Below are 19,027 nucleotides of genomic sequence, written 5' to 3'. Positions count from 1 at the left end.
CAAGTAAAATCTACTTCTCATGTTTACTTGAAAATAAACCACTTGATAGTTATCATTTTATATTGCTGTAAATGTCCTACTGGGAAGACTGAAGACTTATCTATGTTTAATTTTTTTTTTTTCATAAGCTGAAGGGAAAGGAAAGGAAAAGGAAAATTAGTGAGAAAAGTCAAGTCGACTTTGTGCATTTTTCTGCCTTTGTCTTCTTGGGAGTGTGTGTGTGTGTGTGCGTGTGTGTGTGTGTGTGTGTGTGCGTGCACGCGTGCAGCTTTTATTTCCTTCTTCAGTGTACAAAGGTCCCACTGACTGTGCCATAGTAAGCTGTTGGCATTATCATCTTATAACCAGCCAGCTGGAAAAGGCCTTGGAATACTTTGATTTACTTGCTCTGATGGTTTGAATGAAAATGGCCCACACAGTCTCAAGTGTTTGAATGCTTGGCCAATAGGGTGTGGCACTGTTAGGAGGTGTGACCATGTTGGAGTAGTTGTGATCTTGTTGGAAGAAGTCCATCACTAGCGGCAGGCTTAGAGGCTTCAGAAGCTCAAGCCAGGTCCAGTGTCACTCTCTCTTCTTGCTGCCTGCTGATCCAGATGTAGAATTTTTAGCTCCTTCTCCAGCACCATGTCTACTTGCATGCCACCATGCTTCCTGCCATGATGACAATGGACTTAACCTCTGAACTGTAAGCCAGCCCCAGTGAAATGTTTTCCTTCATAAGAGATGCTTGCTGTGGTCATGGTGTCTCTTCACAGCAATAAAACCCTAACTAAAACACTCACTTTTAGATAAAGAGACTTCTGTCTAGAATATTTTTTGCCAGTACAACTTGTAGAATTGAGGCAACAGAACAAGTTGAAAACAGAGGGGCTAAAGAAATGGCTCATCAGCTAAGAGAGCTTGTTGTGGTTCCAGAGGCTATGAGGTCGGTTCTCAGCATCCACACTGTATCATCCATAACTGCCTGTGACTCCAGCTCCAGAAAGTTCAACACTCTCTTCTCTCTGGCCTCTGGGGGACATGCAGACATGTGGTATGCACTTACATAGACATATATGCATGTATGCAGATAAAAATAAAGTAAATCTAAACCCAAACAAACCTAATTGTATTGTCATGGTTACACAAATAGTTCTTTGAAGAAAAACAGGAGAATAAAAATAAAACCTGCCCCGTATTGTGCTCAAGTGTATTGTAGAATTTTTTAATCCTAATCTGGGGTTTCTATCCCACTTTTGATCATTCAGTTTCCAGATGAAAGACACTCAACTTTTATTATTTACAGTAAGGCTTAAACAGCACAAGAGCTGGGCAGATGTTTATTCTCTATGCCATTAGAACCCTCTTCCCTATCAATAACCCCAAGTTATTACTTAGTATGTTTCATCTGGGCTGCTCCTCACTCCAATTGGCCAGCCCTCAGGGCCATGTTTTCATGACTCACCTAACCCATTAGCGATTTTCTCTTCCTCTTCACCTCTTCTCTCCCTCCTGGTTCTCCTCCCCCCACCTCCCCCTCATTCCCAGGAACCCTAAACCCACCACAGCTAGCGGCTGTCAGCATCTGTTTACCAATCAGAAATAGCTTGGGGACAAAGTCACATAGGGTCACTTGGGTCTTTGTGCAGACTGTCTCGTGGAGCATCTCTTATAATGACTCTGTCGTCTCTGGGGCAACTAGGTCTTGGGGACCTGCGCTTACCATTACAACACACACCAAAAGACCAAACCTCAACAAGGTGTCTATGTTTCTGGGACAGGAAAGGATCATAATCTTCCCTTTCGGATGTTATAATTCACTTATTATTTATCTACTAATTTTCTGTATATGCAGATACATCATTGGTCATTCTGTGTTGGTCCTCCAGCCATCCAGTCACTCAGCAAACTCTTACTGAGCATCTGTTAAGTTATAAGTGCTGTCATAAGGTACTGAGAATTCTGAGATGAATGAGATTACAGATTCCTCAGAGAGGAGTTCATGGTCTGTTGAGGGAGATCAATAAGGTGGGAGGTCAACAGGAAGTAGGCAGTAAAGTACTCCAGAGAGCAGGGTGAAGGAGCTCAGCCTTATCTGGAGAGCAGAGGGAGCCAGGCAAAAGGATGCAAGGAGGAAAGGGTCAAAGGTCTCCTCAAAGAATCTTCTGCAGCAACATCGAAATAGGTTCAAAGGAGCTCACTTGGGAGCCAGGGAGCTGCTGCTCCTGGCTTGGAGATGAATGGAGGCCTGCAGCTGAGAGGTTAGAATAGAGAGAACAGACAGGAAAGAAAGGGAGAGGAAGGCCACAAGACTTCAGTCCGTCCCTACTAGGCATGAAGGGCAGACGAGGATAGGGGGAGGTCACATTGTCATAGAGCCTGCAGCAGGTACCTGGGAGGATAATGATGTCTTCCCCCAGACAGGAAACCAACCTGAGGAAGCACAGGTCAGAGTCAAGGGGTGCTATTGCGTCTCTGATTTTTCCTGGATATTTGAGAAGAGGCATGGGATAAATGGCTGATGAATACCAGAAGAGTGATGTTGCATAGATGGCTGGTACATACCTGAGAAGCGGTACTGGGTAGGGAGTTGGATGTATGAATGTAGCACTCTGAGTGAGCTGGTCTGGAGAATTGTTGAGTCATCTGTACATTGGTGGCGGTTGGAGTCAGGGAGAGTTCTGGTGAGTATAGACCCGAGGATATCCCATTTGGGAAGCCATGTTACTAAAAGCATGGTGTGGCTCTCCAACAGTGACAGATGACTCCCACATCTCATTAGCTTTCTGTGAGGAAGCTCCGCTTACTGCTGATTGCCTCTGTGTCTGTGTTCAGTAAGGTTGAATACTGAGCTACGGACATCATGATGGAATAAGCACCTTGACAAGGCTTCTGTGCCAGTGTGATGGTTTAAATATGCTTGGCCCAGGGAGTGACACTGTTAGTAGGTGTGGCCTTGTTGGAGGAGGTGTGGCTTTGTTGGAGGAGGTGTGGCCTTGTTGGAGGAGGTGTGGCCTTGTTAGAAGAAGTGTGTCACTGTGGAGGTGGGCTTTAAGACTTGCCTCCTAGCCACATGGGAGTCATTCTCATCCCGTTTGCCTTTGGAACAAGTTGAGGAACCCTTAGCTCCTCCTGCACCATATCTGTCTGGATGCTGCCATGCTTCCTGCCTTGATGACAATGGACTGAACTTCTGAACCTGTAAGCCAGCCCCAATTAAATGTTGTCCTTTATAAGAGTTGCCTTGGTCATGGTGCCTCTTTACAGTAGTAAAACCCTAACTAAGACATCTAGGACACAGGACTCTGAAGCTGCAGTCTGGGAAGTTTGTTTGATAGGCAAGGTGTGATTACAGCCTTGACAGACTACATGTGCGTGTACTAAATGCTTTGGGCTAAGGGCACTGCTTAGGTTCACTAATTAATTTATTTTTAAGTTTTTAAAGATCTTTTTTGTTTTATGTGTATGAGCATTTTGCCTGTATGTACACCCTATGTATTCCTGGTGCCCATGGTGGCAAGAAGAAAGTATCAGGTCTTCGAAAATTGGAGTTGAAGATGGTTGTGAGGCATGATGTGGGCACTGGGAATTGAACTTAGATCCTCTGCAAGAACAATGGTCTTAACTGTTGAGCCATCTCTCCAATCCCTAGCTCCATTTATTTACCTAATTACATTATCTGCCTCCAGAAAAAGACACATATAATTGACAATTGGTTTTTGCATAAATGTTTTTTGAATATCTTATTCAGGTATTGAGTACAGTAGTCTTATTGTTTCCATTCTTCAGACTAGAAGAAAGGAGTTATGGTAAATCATATAATAGCTCTTCAAGCTACAATTAGAAAGTGACCCATAAGACGGCTGACATCCCATTGCCCAAAGTGGCATGGTTATAGCTAACTTCAAAGGAAGCATTTCTGATTCTCCGTGAGGTTAGGGTCATAGTACATGGGCCCAATGACTCTTGTGGATGCAAGCCAAGGAAGAACATGATGTGAACGAGTCATGAAAACAGTCTTGGAAGCGGAATGATCTGAGAATAGGGAACACAAGGTCAAGGTGTGTGTGTGTGTGTGTGTGTGTGTGAGAGAGAGAGAGAGAGAGACAGAGACAGAGACAGAGAGAGACAGAGAGAGAGAGAGAGAGAGAGAGAGAGAGAGAGAGAGAGCGCGAGAGCACTTTAAGGGAAAGGAAGCATCAATAGTCAAATAGTTAGAGAGGCTACAAGATTAGCATGGTCCATGTCTTTCATTTGGCAATCTGGTGGCCATTGTTACTGACTTTTTCGATGTCATAGCTTTAACTTGTTCCGGTTGTTTCCAGCATTCCGTACCAGGTGTCTTCCTGGAAACCTCCCCTCCCTTCAAGTCCCACATCTCATTTCTTAAATAAGGCTTGCCCTGAAACTGCTTCTCTCAATTCCTTTACCCAGCAAATGTCTCATGGAGCACATCTTACCATCAGTCAGAGTTCATGCTTTAAGATTTGTGTTGCATTTATTGGTTGCTAGGCTCTGTTAATAAGTGCATGCTCTAGGAAGGCAGGGATCTTTGTTGCGGTCACTGACATAGCCAGAATGCCATCAGCAGCACCTAATGTGTAGCGGGGATTCAGTATCTGTTTGTTGAATGCAAATGAGGAGGAGGACATCGGGATTCTTTGTGTTGTGGGGGGTAGTAGTGCTGAGTTGCATCTGCAGGGATTCAGTCTGGAGTCATTGCCCTTCAGAAAGCATAGGACTTGGAGCAGGGCTTACGCTCACCTTGCAAATGTTTTACCATCTTCTATCCTTCTATCTCATTTTATATTGGAAGAAGTGTATTCATATATTAAACAGAGAGAACCATCAAAGGGGAAGAGCCTTGTAACAGAAGAGAATGGCTTTTAATGGAGCAAGGACCTTGCGGCAGAGACTGCGGTGCAGACTGGCCAGTGGGGTGTTCCTCCTGCTAAGGTGGAAAGGAAGGGTGAAAAATGAGGCTTGATGCAGGAAGGTTTGTAAGGCTGGAAGGTGAAGGCCTTCTTAATGGGTAGGAGGGACTCTCTCAGGGATTCTGGTTTAGAGCACAGCCAAGGTTGCTAAGATCGGAGATTTCAGGAGAAATACACGAGTAGACACATGAAAGAGGAAAGTGGGAGAGAAAGGAAATGTTTGCAGAGCATTGTGGAGGCGAGAGGATGCCACTGGTGACTGTGCCTCTATGGGTTTTCTGAGATGATTGTTTTCCCAGAGACCAGGATCACTTAGAGCATCAGTCCCATGGGATGCTCCCATCAAGGACCATGAGTCTTCCTTTCTTAGATTTGTCTACAAACCTTGGGGATGGAGTATGTCCCCTGTTGTAGGATCCTTACTCAAGTCCAACTACTATCGTGCTCTCTATTCTATAAAGATAGCCAACCATGTTAACTAAATGTGCCAACCATGCTTGTAATCAAAACTATGACTCCCATGAAAGCAGGGAAGAACAGCATACTGGGAAAATCATAGCCCTGAGCACCAGCAGATGCTAATTGGTGATGAATGTGGTCTGTCTGAACGCATGCTTGTTGCCTATTATTAAACTGTACTTATGTAGGCAGTTAGGGGGTAGGTAAATGGGGGGCAAAGGGAAGGGAGGTGAAGTTAGCAGACAGTGTCCCTTTGATTTGCAGCTATGTTGAAAGTATGCACTGTGTGAGTTGTGATTAGAACAGGAATGTCTGAGGAAGTAAAAATTTGAAAGTATTATACGGCAGTGGTAACACTGAGCTGGAACTCTCTATAGATCCTTTAATTTTTATGGTCTTAGGAGGCAGATACTGTTGTGTTCACATTACAGACAAGAAAATGAAACATTACCAGTAAACAGAGGGACCTTTTTATTCAAGCCCTACTCTGGCTAAGTGTTTCATCCACAATTGAGAACAAGCCTGAGCTACCAAGCCTGTTTTGCACTGTGTGCTCTATGCTATGGTCATCTGTAAATACACAGTGTTCAAGAAATAAGTTGGTATTTTTCAGTGATCCTATGAGGTAAGCACTCTATTCTAAATTACTGAGGTGATATGGTAATTCCACCACAACCAACATACTCACAGGTTTTTATATTGAGCTATTCCAAACTTGGCTTCTGACTTAAATCTCTTTAAAAGAATCTGAGACCCGTGTAGGTGGAAGCATCTTTAGCCTGCACTTTTGGGTTTAAGATGCTGAAATTTTCTAAGTATCTTGAACACAGCTCATTAACATGGTTATAACTATCCTGGGCCTTGGGTATATCTCTATGAAATGCATATAATTTTCTTTTACAAGGCAAAGTCCACTCGTGATAGGTTCCCCATCAGATCACTGCTTTTAGGACATCAGAATTTCTTGTGGCATAAAAACACTTGGTGGTAATACTTTTAATTCTTCACAACAAATATTGTGATGCCCCAGAGCCTAGAAACATTTGGTGTTCTCATTATTTAACAGCATCCTATTCTCCCTTCAACTGTTTAATAATGCATGTGTAATTTGGTATAATCTCAGCAGGATTTGAAGAAGTGAGACCAACTTGTTTTATAGGTTCTTCTTGAGAGTGGATGAGTAGCTTGCTTGCTCATTAAGTTCCATCTGGGAGATAACCTTAGATATGGCTTTTATTGAAACTTATTTTTTAACATTCTGTCCATGGCCTCTATCTTGAGTCTTGATCTGATTTGACATTTTTAAGTTCTCTGATAGGGCTAGTGAGTCCTTAGGTGTGTTGTAATTTTCAGCCTTTGGCAGCTATGTTTTATTAATGTCTCTGGGCAGTGAGATGGATGTGGTCAAGTGTGTAGAAGGCCAACTTCACCTGTCTCTCGAGGTTTCTTCCTTGGTAGAACCAACACTCAGGTATGATTAGCATTTCCTTTTTACATGAGTACAGTGAAATGCATTATAGTCCACTACCTACCCTGCTCTTCCTCCCTTTCCATGTCGAGCTACTGAAATACTATCAAGGACCTACTGAAATACTATCAAGGACCTTCAAATACTTTCTGAAATGATCTGTGGAAAATTTCAGAGAGCAGACCCTTTGAGAGAGACCCATGGGGGTGAGCCTGGAACTCGTGATGTTTTCTTTCTGCTGTGATCATTGTATCTCATGGAAATGGAGACAACTACACCACCCCCACTGCTACCACCACCAGAACCCTAATTAGGTTACGAGGGAAAAGGTGTGCTAAAGCTCTTTTAAAAACAGGAAAAGGAAATTAAAAAAAAAAGCAAGTGAAACAGTTTAAAGAAAATACAAAGAGTAGTCAGTTATCAATAGAGGCTGGATAAGGACAGATGAACATCAGGGCGACCGCTATTTTAATTACACTCTCAGGGTTTAGTCAGTTGTATGAGAGCCAGTTCCATGTTCTGTTTGCTTGTATTTCTTCAGTGCCTGACATGATGCCCAGTATGCATAAGTGCTCTATACAGACAGTCATGTGACACTTCACGACAGGGACACACTATGAGAAGGGTGTTGATAGGCAGTTTCATTGGTGTGCCAACAATAAACAAAGACACCTAATGTCATTAGGCCATGTAAGCTGGTGGGACTTCCCTCTTGCCGAGCAGAGTTGCAATGTACTACAAGCCTGGGTTTTAAAAAGGTGTATGTAGCCATCGTGATGTGAATCTCCCTATAGCAAGTGCTTATTTCTAAACAGATACTCTCCCAGATTCTTGACACGAAACTTAAAGCAGTGAGCCCTCCAAGGTAAATATTATAAACTAGATGTAATGGACATTTAAAAGCTAAGCTTGGAGAGAGTAACTCTCTCATATTATTTTATTTTAAAAATTAAAACATTACATTATTTCCCCCCGCCAACCCCTTCTCTGTCCCCCTCTCCTAAGCTTATGACCTCTTTTTAAAAAATTGTTACACATACATATATAAATGAATAAATATATAAATACAACCTATTGAGGCATTTAGTGTTTCTTGTATGTATTATAAGTTCGTAGGGCTGACAACTGGTATTGAATAGCCAACTGGGGAGTGGTTAGCCTTAGTCTGAGAAGACTCAGACGCCCTGTCTCAATAGTTGTTAATTTTCTGTAGCTCTTCATCTAAGGGACCCATGTATGTGAACTGGTAGTAGAATTGTCCTGGTCTTGTTTAGGCGGCCATACTGTTGATGTTTCACGGATGTGTTTCTGACTAATATGGGAAAGCTTTCAGACTTCTCTTGGCTTGTTATGGGCCAAATGTTTCTGGCTTTTCAACATTCATGTTCTGAAATTGTAGTCCAAATGTGATACTAGAGGTGGGGCCTTTAGGAGGTTAGGAGGTCATGAGGTCACGAGTAGTCCTCAAGAGTGGGAATGTGTCCTTTGAAGGAAGCACAGGAGAGCACACTAGGTCTCTTTTTATGACACGATAGGGACACCCTTTGAAGGCAGCTGTCAGCAATCAGGAGAGAGTTCCCTCACCAGGACCTGAGCATGTTGGCAGCCTGGTCTAAGACTTCCAACCTTCCCATCTGTGAAAGATGAGTTTCTTTTGCTTATAAGACATGCAGACTATGGTAATTTGTTATAGCAGCCAGAACTGACTGAGGTATTTGCTTATCTTTTTTCCCTGATCTCAGTCTCCAAGCAGAAGCTAAAACTAGAAGCTAATGAATTCTTGCAAGATAAAGAGCAAAACACTAGCCATCTACAGACTTAAGGGTGTTGTAGATAAAGATAGGCGTGTGAGAGATTGCACATGAGGAATACAGAGTGTGCTTTGCTGAGAATGCAGAAGTGGAAGACTGAGACAAGATCATTGAGATTAACCCACAGAAGAGATTCCTAATAGAACATGCCCAAGCCATACAGCTTTGAAGACCTGCAGTTATTAACTTGTTAACAGAATTCTTTGAGCACATATCATATAACAGATAGCAATTACTAGGTGTATAGTAGTGACAAAATGGTCCAAGCCTTTGTCTTCAATGAACCTCACCCAAGTGCAGACATCCAATGAGCAAGTAAGACACAGTATGTCAGAATGTAGCAGTGATTTGGAGATAGTCTGGGAGGAGAAATGCTTTGTAAGCAGGGTGATGGAGGAGGGCCTCACTGAGAAGTTAATAGCTAAGCAGTAACCTCAAGGAGTTTAGAACTCAAGACATAACGATACCAGAGAGAAGAATATTCTAGACCAGTAGTTCTTAATCTTCCTATTGCTGTAATCCTTTAATACAATTCCTCGTGGTATGGTGATCCCCAAGCATAAAATTATTTTTATTGCTAGTTTATAACCGTAATGTTTGCTGGAGTTATGCATTGTAATGTAAATACCCGATATATAGTATATTGGATATGCATCTCCTGTGAAAGGGGTCCCGACCCATAGGTTGAGAACCACTATTCGAGACCAAAGTGAGGCAGTTGTGTTAAGCCTGTGGACTGGAAGTATGAGTGATGGATGAGACAGTGAAAGGTAGAAATAGTAGGAGGCAGGCAGAGCAGTCTGGGGAGTTGGTTCCCATATGGTTGTTCTAAGAGTTATAGTGTTTTCTGAAGTGATACAGCAGAACATTTTGGATTGGTGAGTGACATTAGAAAGTCTACATTTTAAAAGGAATCATCTAGAAACTGTTGATAGCTGGGGTATAGGGGGGAGGCAATTTGTAAGGCAATTGTTTAAATTCCAAAGGAAGTAGTAGGCCTTCATCATAGTGGAGGTGGAAAGGAGTCCTTGAGAGATGGTGGGTCTTGAGGTGTTTTCTGAAGGGTGGTTGAGTCTGTCACTTGTTATGGAGTTGATTTGGGGCCTGAAAGGAGAAGAGTTAAAGATGGTTTAGCTTTTGGTTGAACATCTATAAAGATGAAGCCATTCTCGACTGAGATGGAAAAGACTGGAAGGAGTAGACACTGTGTGTGTGTGTGTGTGTGTGTGTGTGTGTGTGTGTGTGTGTGTGTGCATAAGTTGGGCTGGGATCATCCCAGCTGGGGACATGTTGGGGCTGAGTTTGTCTCTTGTACTCGCAGCAATGTTGGCCTTTAGATAGATGAGTGACGGTTTTAGAAGGGGTTGAGGCCAGAGATAGAAATCTGGGATCCACCAGAACATTACTATTTAAACACAAGACCAAGGGTGATCTTTCTGGGGCAAGTATAAATTAAGAAGGGAAGAAAGGCATCTAAGAATGATACCTGGGGTCCCAAGGCCAAGAGGTTGGGTTGAGAAAGCCAAAAGAACAGTATGAGTGATCCTTTGGGCTGGGGCTGGACTTTGTTCTAAAGAGGAGACATGTGACTGAGGTGAGCTCATGAGGGGATGGGAGGCAGTGAGTACAGGCAACTGTTCTTTTTTTGGGGGGTAGGATTTTGGTATAAAATGGAACAGAGAAATAGGATGGTAGCCTGATGGGAAATGAGTCAACAGAGAGAGCGTTTTCATTTTTAAGGATGGGAGAAATAACAGTAAGAATGCTGTTGGGAATGATTTCACAGAGGGGGAGAATGAATGCCTTGAAGGAGGAGGGAATTGAGACTCTCTAGAGTGAGGGTCTCCGTGGGCAGATAGGCACTGGTTGCAAGAACCGGATGAATATTTTCCAAACCTCCCCGGCTTCCTTTGATTCATTATTTTCCATGGAATGAGCAATGAGTCATCTGTCCTTACTCCCAGCAGCTCTCCCTGGTAGCCATGTCACATGTCAAGTGAAATAGCACAGTGCTCATGTTGGAGGAGAAAGTCTCTTAGCTGCCGCACCTCTCTGTGTTACGCCTACATGAACACAGCTGGTATCTAACCTTTCTAAGATACCCATTGTATGTGTGATTCCTGCTGAGAACCATGTTCCTGACTCTCCGTCGAAGAAAATCAAGGCAACTCCTTTAATGAAGGCTTCAGCACTGGGGTGGACCCTTTTGTTCAACAAGATAGCCGAGTCTGCGCACTGTGTCTTGTACTCTACACCATCCCTACTGTCTGTCCTTATACTGGCTCAAAATATTTCTGTGTCCTCAGAACCACCTCCTTGAATTCCAGAGCATGATGCTGATCTGCCAGGCCCCTCCATGCCTTGTTGTAAACTAAGGGTAATAATGGCCAATATCTCTTGTGGTTGTTTTTAGGATTCAGCCAATCATCGTCATTTAATTAGACTTTGGACTGGAAAGATATCAGCGTATCCTTTCCTGCCTCTGTTAATTTCTGTCTTTACTTCTTTCAGTTTGTCATTTAATCAGATTCTCTTTTCAAATGTGAAATTAATTCTCCTGCGTTGGAAAACCTTATCTAGTCAGCTAGGCGAGGTGATTCTTAAGGACAAGGTCCCATCCTTTAACCTCTTGGTGTTCTGTTAACTAGAAAGTGTCTACATTACCAAGACCTTAAAAATGTAATGGATGTTTTACTTGCTTGGCTTACTGAAGAAGTAAATCCATAGGCATTCAATTGAGCATCCTGTAAGTCCACTCTCCACTGGCTCTCATCTGTGTGCAGCCCATGTGCAGCCCAGTCCAATGCCTGGACCACTCTCACTGCCCAGAGACCTAGCAGCATCTCTCCATGGACTCGCCTCCCCGTGTCATGTCAGAGCATCTGCTTAACTCCAGACCCACACACGGCCTCGGCTGCATTTCGTCTCTTAGGGCCTGCCTTTCTCTTCTCTTCTGAGATCAGCTGCCAGTCTCCAGGATTCTTTTTTCCTTCTTTCGTCTGTTTCCCAAGGCACCTGGGCTTTGAAGAAGCTGTGGAAAAAAAAAAAAGAGTAAATTATTTCATTTTTTATGAAAAAGTAGGAAGCTTCACAAGGAAAATTGGCAAGATCTAAAGTTATTTGCATTTCATAAGAATAAAAAAACTTAAAACTTTGAAATATGCTGAGAAAAAGATTCATCTATGTGTCAAATGCCTGCTACAGATTGAGGCTTTTGAATTTAGCAAGTGCGAGTCTGGGCCAAGAAGGTCTGTGAGCTTGAACTATTTGGTGACTCGGTATTGCTCTCATCCCTTGGTAATGTTCTCCTCTATTTCAGAGCATAAACGAGCCAAACAGATTGTCTCTGTGCCCGTGGACGTGAACGACACTTTGAGATGCTTCAGAGAGACCCTGGAAAAGTCCAAATATCACAACAGATCCGTCCGACACAGCAGAAAGCTGCTTTCTTTATTTCTTGCACAGACACAAGGTAAAGGTTCATTCTCTGTCCCTTGATGTGTTCTTACGTGGGCTATCATCCTGCTGAGTGTTCCACACTCATAATCCTCCTCTCTTCCCAACATGCTTCTCCCCTGGCAGCCATTTTCTATCTTGTCTAGCAGATTTCATCATTTATTCATTCATTCATTTATTCTCTCTCTCTCTCTCTCTCTCTCTCTCTCTCTCACACACACACACACACACACACACACACACACACAAAGCACTTTATTCCAACCAGATGTCTGACCTTCTTTTAAACTTTCTGTTCAATTAGCCAACTTCCTGGAATAGAGTACACATAAAGAAAAATAGTGTCTATTAAAGTTTTGTTCCATGCCTACAAGTTCTTGGCCCTTTCTTTGCAGGTGTAGTGCTATGGTTATTTTCCTTTAGGAGATGACTGAATCATACCAAGTTAAGAACTATAGCAAGAATTTTGGCTTCTTTAAAAAAAAGAAAAACAGAAATGGGAATATGTTTTCATTTTAATCCCAGGTGTGGGATATCGGACTGCTTCACATCAGGTGATTATGATTTGCCTCATGCTCTAGCAGAGGCGTGATCTTGCCAGCTGCAAATAGTTTCTTCGATTGTGTGACATTTGGAGTTCTGGGGACTCTTCAAATGGTATATAAATGCTAGAGCCCTAAGAGGCAGGATTGGGTTGTTATTAGTTTGTTGGTTGATTGTTGGTTGCTGTGGAGGTGGTTTATTAAAAAATTGTTCACAGAGAAGAAGAAATTAGATATCCTGACAGCAAAGACCAAACCTGCCCCCAAAGAACTTGATGCCCCTAACCAGCAGGAAGTATTCTAACAATAATTATACCCTTTCCCCTTTGTCCCCTTTCTTTCCTATCTAGTGTTAGGAGGTCGAAAGGGGGTGGAGAAAGGTGGAAGAAAGAAGAACCCACAAAATGGTAAAAGATGGTTGCACAGAGCCTTTTACCAGATGGTGTGTTGTCAGTCTCAAAGAAATAGATTCATTTTAAAATAAGCATCCATAAAATGTCTTTTACAGGGACTGAGGAGGAAGAAAGAAAGAAATGTAGAATGTATGTGGTATGGAGGCAGGACAGAAGCCTTGGAGGGGCTAAAGGGGGTGAGCAAATGGAACAAGGAAGGTCAGGTGACTAAGGACAAGCGGGTGCTGGTTCAGCAGGTAAAGTGTTTGTCATACAAGTCTGAGGATGGAACCCATGTCAAACTGAACATGCTGGTAACACCAAAGTTGAGTAAATGGCTCCTAGTACTCACTGGCCACCCAGCTGATCCCAACTGGTCTGCTAAAATAATTCTCCATATCGGATTTACAGCCTCCAATTGCTAAATATATTATTAATACATAAGCATGAGTTACAAAATCAAGGACAACTCATCAGAACCGTTCTGCCAGCTCACCCTGCAGCTCACTAGACACTGAGACATTCTTCATAGGTCACACCTTGTGCTCAGGCTGTTGACATCAGCGTCCCTCACAGCTTCTTCCTAGGCTCCTTTATGCTGCTTCCCTGGCCCTTTCACCCCCTGCGTTCTCTGATCTTCTAACAAGATGGATTTTCTCCATTCCTTTCTTCCTGTTTCAGGTCAGAGCTCCATACATGTTGCTTCTCTCCAAGAGGCTTCTGTCTAGAAACTTAACTATGGGAAGCTATTTTTATGAAGACTCAAACTTTCCCAGCTTGCAGAAGAAGCAGAACATTAGCTCAGCCTTAGCCTTGCTGGCTGCCCTTCTGTAGTGCCATAGCCTGTCTGTCTGTCCTTCTGTAGTGCCTGGCAGCCTCTCTGTAATGCTTTTCTTGAAACAAGAAGGTACAGAGCCCATCAACTTGAACAACTGCAGACTTCATGCTGAACCCCAGGGTGAACAAAACTGCATCCATCTGTCCGTAGAAATGCCCATCCGAAATGCCCATCCTTTTCTGACATTGCTTCTACCTTTCCATCCTCCCCTTCGTCCCCTTTAACATTTTCCATTTTCTTTTACCCATACCTTTAGGTGAAAGAGGAGGAGTAGACAACTCGAAATTTCCCCCAGGGAAGGTGGAGTTTTGCCTGGGCACGGAAGAGATGCACATGCCAACACCTCCCGACCTTTCCCAAGAAAACTTCCGAGTTTTTAGTTCAGTGGAGAAAGGCAAACTTCCCTCCTCACAGCTGGGGCTGGTCATTTCTTCCTACTACCAAACTATTGGTAAGGCGAACCCTTTATGAGCTGTCAGTCTGACCTTCAGTGTTAATGTGAGATTGCATCTGGTCCTGAAATGTTACCTTTAAGAGTGGGGTGAGGGCTGTAGAGACAAGATGGCTCAGCCAGTAAGAGTGTTTATAGTGTAAGGGCAGAGACCTTTGTTCAATCCCTCCATCTAAAGGTGGAAGGAGAGAACTGACTCCACAAAGTTGTCTTCTGCCCTTGACATGGATGCTGTGCCATGGGACATGCTCATCTGCAAGCACCTCTCGCTCTCTCTCTCCCTCTCCATCCCCTCTGTTCTTTTTTCCCTCCTCCTCCCTCTCTTTCACACATACAGACACACACAAATACACAAACATTAATAAGTGAATTAAAAAATTAATAATGATGGAAGAACTTGAATGCATCCCAGCCATTTAGGCTATGCTAGAACATTCTAGAGACAGAAGCTGCCCCCAGCCTCCTGCTATGACTCACCTGGCTATTATTTTTGGCCACTGCAAGGTTCTAGGCCACCCCTCTGGCCCTGTTCTTGTCTTGCTGGAACTGAGAGATTCTTCTGAGGATGGTGACAGTGGCAAGAATTTCTTCTCTGTCCCCGACAAGCTCACTCTTCACATCTTTCTCTCAGATGTAGCTTTTTTTTTTTTAAGTCCAGTAACTCGTCCTTCCCCATATTGTATGGCACCCTCTAGTGACACCCCTCCCCACTGCCACAGCCATTGTATAATTCTCCCTTTATTTCTTAAAGTAAAACTGTCAATTCACGTGTTCTTTGTGATATGTGATTTCTGAAAGTTCATTATGGAGCTATAAGGGTGAACACAGAACGACTCTGTAGCTATATCCTGTGATTTAATCTATAAATGTGAGAGCACAGGTGCTACCATCCCGCATGAGGGGTCTCCATGACGACGGGCGTAGATTGACACAGGTGTGCTATATCGGCGAATTAAGTTCTATCCACACTGTGAGTTTGGTTCTCAACAAAACCAAGCACCACAGTGTTTATATTTCTGGGAAATTAAGGGCAGTTAGAAATCAAACAAAAATACTTTAAAAAAAGAAACCCTTATAAAACAAAGTTAGATATCGGACTTCACGAGCAGAGATCTCACTTTTTTTGGTCACTGTGGGGCAAGTTTCTGCAAGACATCCCATATCCCTGGTTGTTGCCGTCTGTGTTCCAGCAGATGCTCCTTTGTGACAGAGCAGGGAACCCCTACCTGAGGTCTCAGAATTGCGCTCTAGGCTCCTAGTGCTGGAATCACTGGAAAGTACTGCCACATCTGTTGGTCTCTTCTAGCTAGACAACCTTAATTATATATGCATTTATTAGAAAGCTGATACAATACTCTCCCTCCCCCTCCCCCAACCCCATTTAGGTAAAAGGAAAAAATCTGATCTATTGGGATCTTGTCAGACCTCTGCTACAAGCAACCTTCTAGGACCTTTCTGTTCATTGTAGTGCAATCTCCACCTCTCCAAGTGGCAATCAGGGCCCTCTAGAATTTAGGCATCACTTCCTCTCCCAGTCCACCCTCTTTAGAAAACCAAACTCCAACTCCATTCTTATATCTCTCCCCCTCCCCTCCCCACTTCCCCATAAGTCTCATTAACCACCTCTGCCTGCCTGGCTTCAGTCTGATTTTTTCCACAGAGCCTCTAATTCTGGGGGCATCAGACTCAATCTCAAATCCCTCAGTGTTCAAACAGAGCCCCGTTTGCTCTCTCTGGGTATATATTGCACATGGCATTTGAAAACACTATTAGCTTGAGGGTGTTTTTCCCCCACTGCAATCTCCACAGTTAAGAAATAATGCGGTTGAAGAATATTCTTGCAAACATAAAGGTAATATTTTCCTTAGAACTGACATTTGTTCTTTTACTTGATTAAAAATACAGATGTTCTCCAAGCCAGCAATCAAAGGAGCCTTAAAGTTCAGACGCTGCACTCCCTCGGAAGCCTCCTCATTTTTGCTGATAAGAAAAGGTACTGTCCCAGAAGTTTGTAAAGGCACATATTGTTTGTTTGATTTAAAATAAAAATTAGGAAAAACCTTTTTTTACCATAATGTGAGTTCTACCATAGCATTGCACTGTGCTATTTCATTTGTCACATGACCTGAGACGGGCTGTCACAAGGAACTAGCACATAGTAGTTTTCTCCTCTGACATTTGCATTGAGACTCCTCCATCATCTTCTTGCTTTTCCTCTTAGAAGGCTGATGTGATCCTGACCCCAGAGGATGTCTCACTCAGTGCTCTCTGTCTTAGGGCTGCTTTTAAATGTTGGAGCCAAGCTCTTGACGACATCTTCAGAAAACCAGATGTTCTGCACAACTGGAAAGAATTTGGCACCTCCCTCCCCAGTGCCACCAGCAGCTCCTCACCTCCTGGTTTCAAAGACTACAGCGAAGAATTTCTATCGAAATTTGGCATCTGGGGGTGTTTGCAAGGGGCAGTGATCTCAGCGAAGATAGCACAGTGAGTGTTAGCACGGGGGTGGGGGTTGGGAAGCCCGCCCCACCCCCTGGCCGCCTTTGCTTCCTCCGAAGTTTTATCTACAGGGTGATGCAATTTCATCATGTGATATTTTTATTTGTGACTCTCCTCCTGTGACATTTCTCTGGCCCCAGGAGATGAGTCCCACCTGGGCACAGACCTTGATTTATTGAAGGATCCCAAGTGCAAGTATGGTGTTGGCTTTCAGTAGTACTTGAGTACCGAGCACTGAGCACTGGGGTCATTGGTATAGGGGCAAGAGTATAGCATGCAGGCTGGCGGCTACTCAGGGCGAGTTTGAGAGCATCCCAGGAACCCCATGTTCTCAGTGTGTTGCTTCAGTGCCCTCAGATGTAGACTGTGGTTGTGAGACAACCAGGGTGTAAGGCCATCCATTTGTTCCCTGCTGCTGCTGCTGCTGCTGCGACCAAACACATTTCTATTGCTTCTTGGTGCTAAGTATTAACCCCACTGTTCCTCACATGCTAGGTGAGCACTGACCACTGAGCCCCAGCCCCAGCCGAGGCTCACATTTGTCATCTTGCCCTTCGGAAGTTCAGAAATCCTAAAGGCAAGGCATTGCCGAATAATAGTTCCTCTGAAAACTCCGGGGCAGAGTCTGTTCTCGGGACCCTTCCCGCTTTCAGATCCTCTTGTGTTCTGTGTCCGACAAACCTACCTTACGCTTTAAGATCAACAGTCTACTAATGTCTTGCTCTTCCTCCATCCTTTGTCTCTCTTTTCTCCTCCTCCCTTCAGCTCCAGCCCTCTCTGACCTTTACTTCTGTCCATGTATTCACTTCTGCTTCTCAGACCTTCCAGTCCTTCTGTCACAAGTACCAGCCCGTTTACACTGGACCTGCCAAGACAATTGTGGATATTCACCCCACCTCAAGGTCTTTCATACACCTGGATGGTCTCTTTTGCCATAAGTGGTAATATTTTCCCAGGTTCTTGGGTTTACGATACACATGTCTCTCTGGCTGTGATTCAGCCTTCCACACGTTTATCACAATGCTTTGTGCACCATTAACAACTCACACAACAACTGTAGGAAATCCCAAGAGTCTAGAGTAGGAGAGGCATCTTTTCTGTAGCTACATCTTTCGCCCACCTACAAGGTGTGGTGACGAAAACTCCACACTGTATTCTGAGCTATATAGCATATTAAATGGCAAAACTTCATTTGACTTTCACAAAATTGGTAGTTTTGGCAGTAGAGAAAGTAATAAATTTCCCCAACAGTATTAAATATTCCCATCTATCAATTTTCACTTTGTATCCCTGGGAAGGAACTCGTCGTCAGACCGAGAGCCAAAGAGATACATAGACACGTTCAAACACACGTACCCGTGAACACAGAGAGCCGACCTGTGACTTGGTAGAATTCCATATGAAACCTAGAAATTGAGAATGGGGGATTGGCACACAGTAAGGAACAGCCATTGTTTAGGGCACCTCAGTTTGGATTCTCGGGAATTATCTCCCAGTGATTCCAAGCAAGAAAGCTGTTCCCAGCTGCAAGTGTGACTTCTAGGGGAGACATTCTCATACTCTGAGGCCAGAGGACACACTTGAGTGCAGAGTCCCACCTCTGACACCCACACAGAAGAACTTACACGGATGGTGTTGTTACCAGAGTCATGCCAGCTGCCTGGTTTTATTTATCTAAGTGAGATTTAAGAGAAGATAATTTAGTTTATAGCTGCAAAGGCAGGTTGCAAGAGTCACATAAAGGAAATGCAAACTGGTCCAAGGGACCTAGCAGGAGACAATCATAGTGGAAAGATGTGATTTTCATTTTGGTTGGAAAGGCTTAATGTTATCAGCGGCAGCATACCATATGGCCACAGCCTTTGGGGGCAATTATTCAACCATATTCATAGAAAACCTTCTTCTCATTCCTTTGGTTTTTTTTTTTTTTTTTTTTGGCCAAAATTTTCACTTCTAGGGATTTTCCTAGAATTAGTAAGGTACACACTCAAAGTTTAACTTACAACATTTACCTTAGCTTTTGAAGAAAATAAAAGCTGAAACAGACTTTTATGTATGATACGTCTACACAATAAAATGCTATAGTTCTTTAAATTATTATAGAGTTTGTTAAGTCCATAAATAGAAAAGTGGCTTATGGAATATGTATTCACACACACACACACACACACACACACACACACACACACACACACACA

General features: G+C 43.4%; 1 protein-coding gene across 1 annotated transcript in view; it reads left to right on the top strand.

Annotated features, from left to right (window-relative positions):
* Cfap54 (cilia and flagella associated protein 54) overlaps nt 1-19,027 on the top strand; it is a 283,790-nt gene that overhangs the window by 121,966 nt on the left and 142,797 nt on the right. The window contains exons 40-43 of the mRNA XM_028783037.1: nt 11,971-12,123; nt 14,136-14,330; nt 16,236-16,323; nt 16,608-16,817. Coding sequence (XP_028638870.1) covers nt 11,971-12,123; nt 14,136-14,330; nt 16,236-16,323; nt 16,608-16,817 — 646 coding nt within the window. The remainder of the gene's footprint in view (nt 1-11,970; nt 12,124-14,135; nt 14,331-16,235; nt 16,324-16,607; nt 16,818-19,027) is intronic.

This window comes from Grammomys surdaster, unplaced genomic scaffold (genome assembly GCF_004785775.1).
Source record: "Grammomys surdaster isolate TR1022 unplaced genomic scaffold, NIH_TR_1.0 958, whole genome shotgun sequence".
NCBI lineage: Eukaryota > Metazoa > Chordata > Mammalia > Rodentia > Muridae > Grammomys > Grammomys surdaster.
Note: the sequence above shows the minus strand (reverse complement) of the source record. Positions and strands in the feature narration are given on the sequence as shown.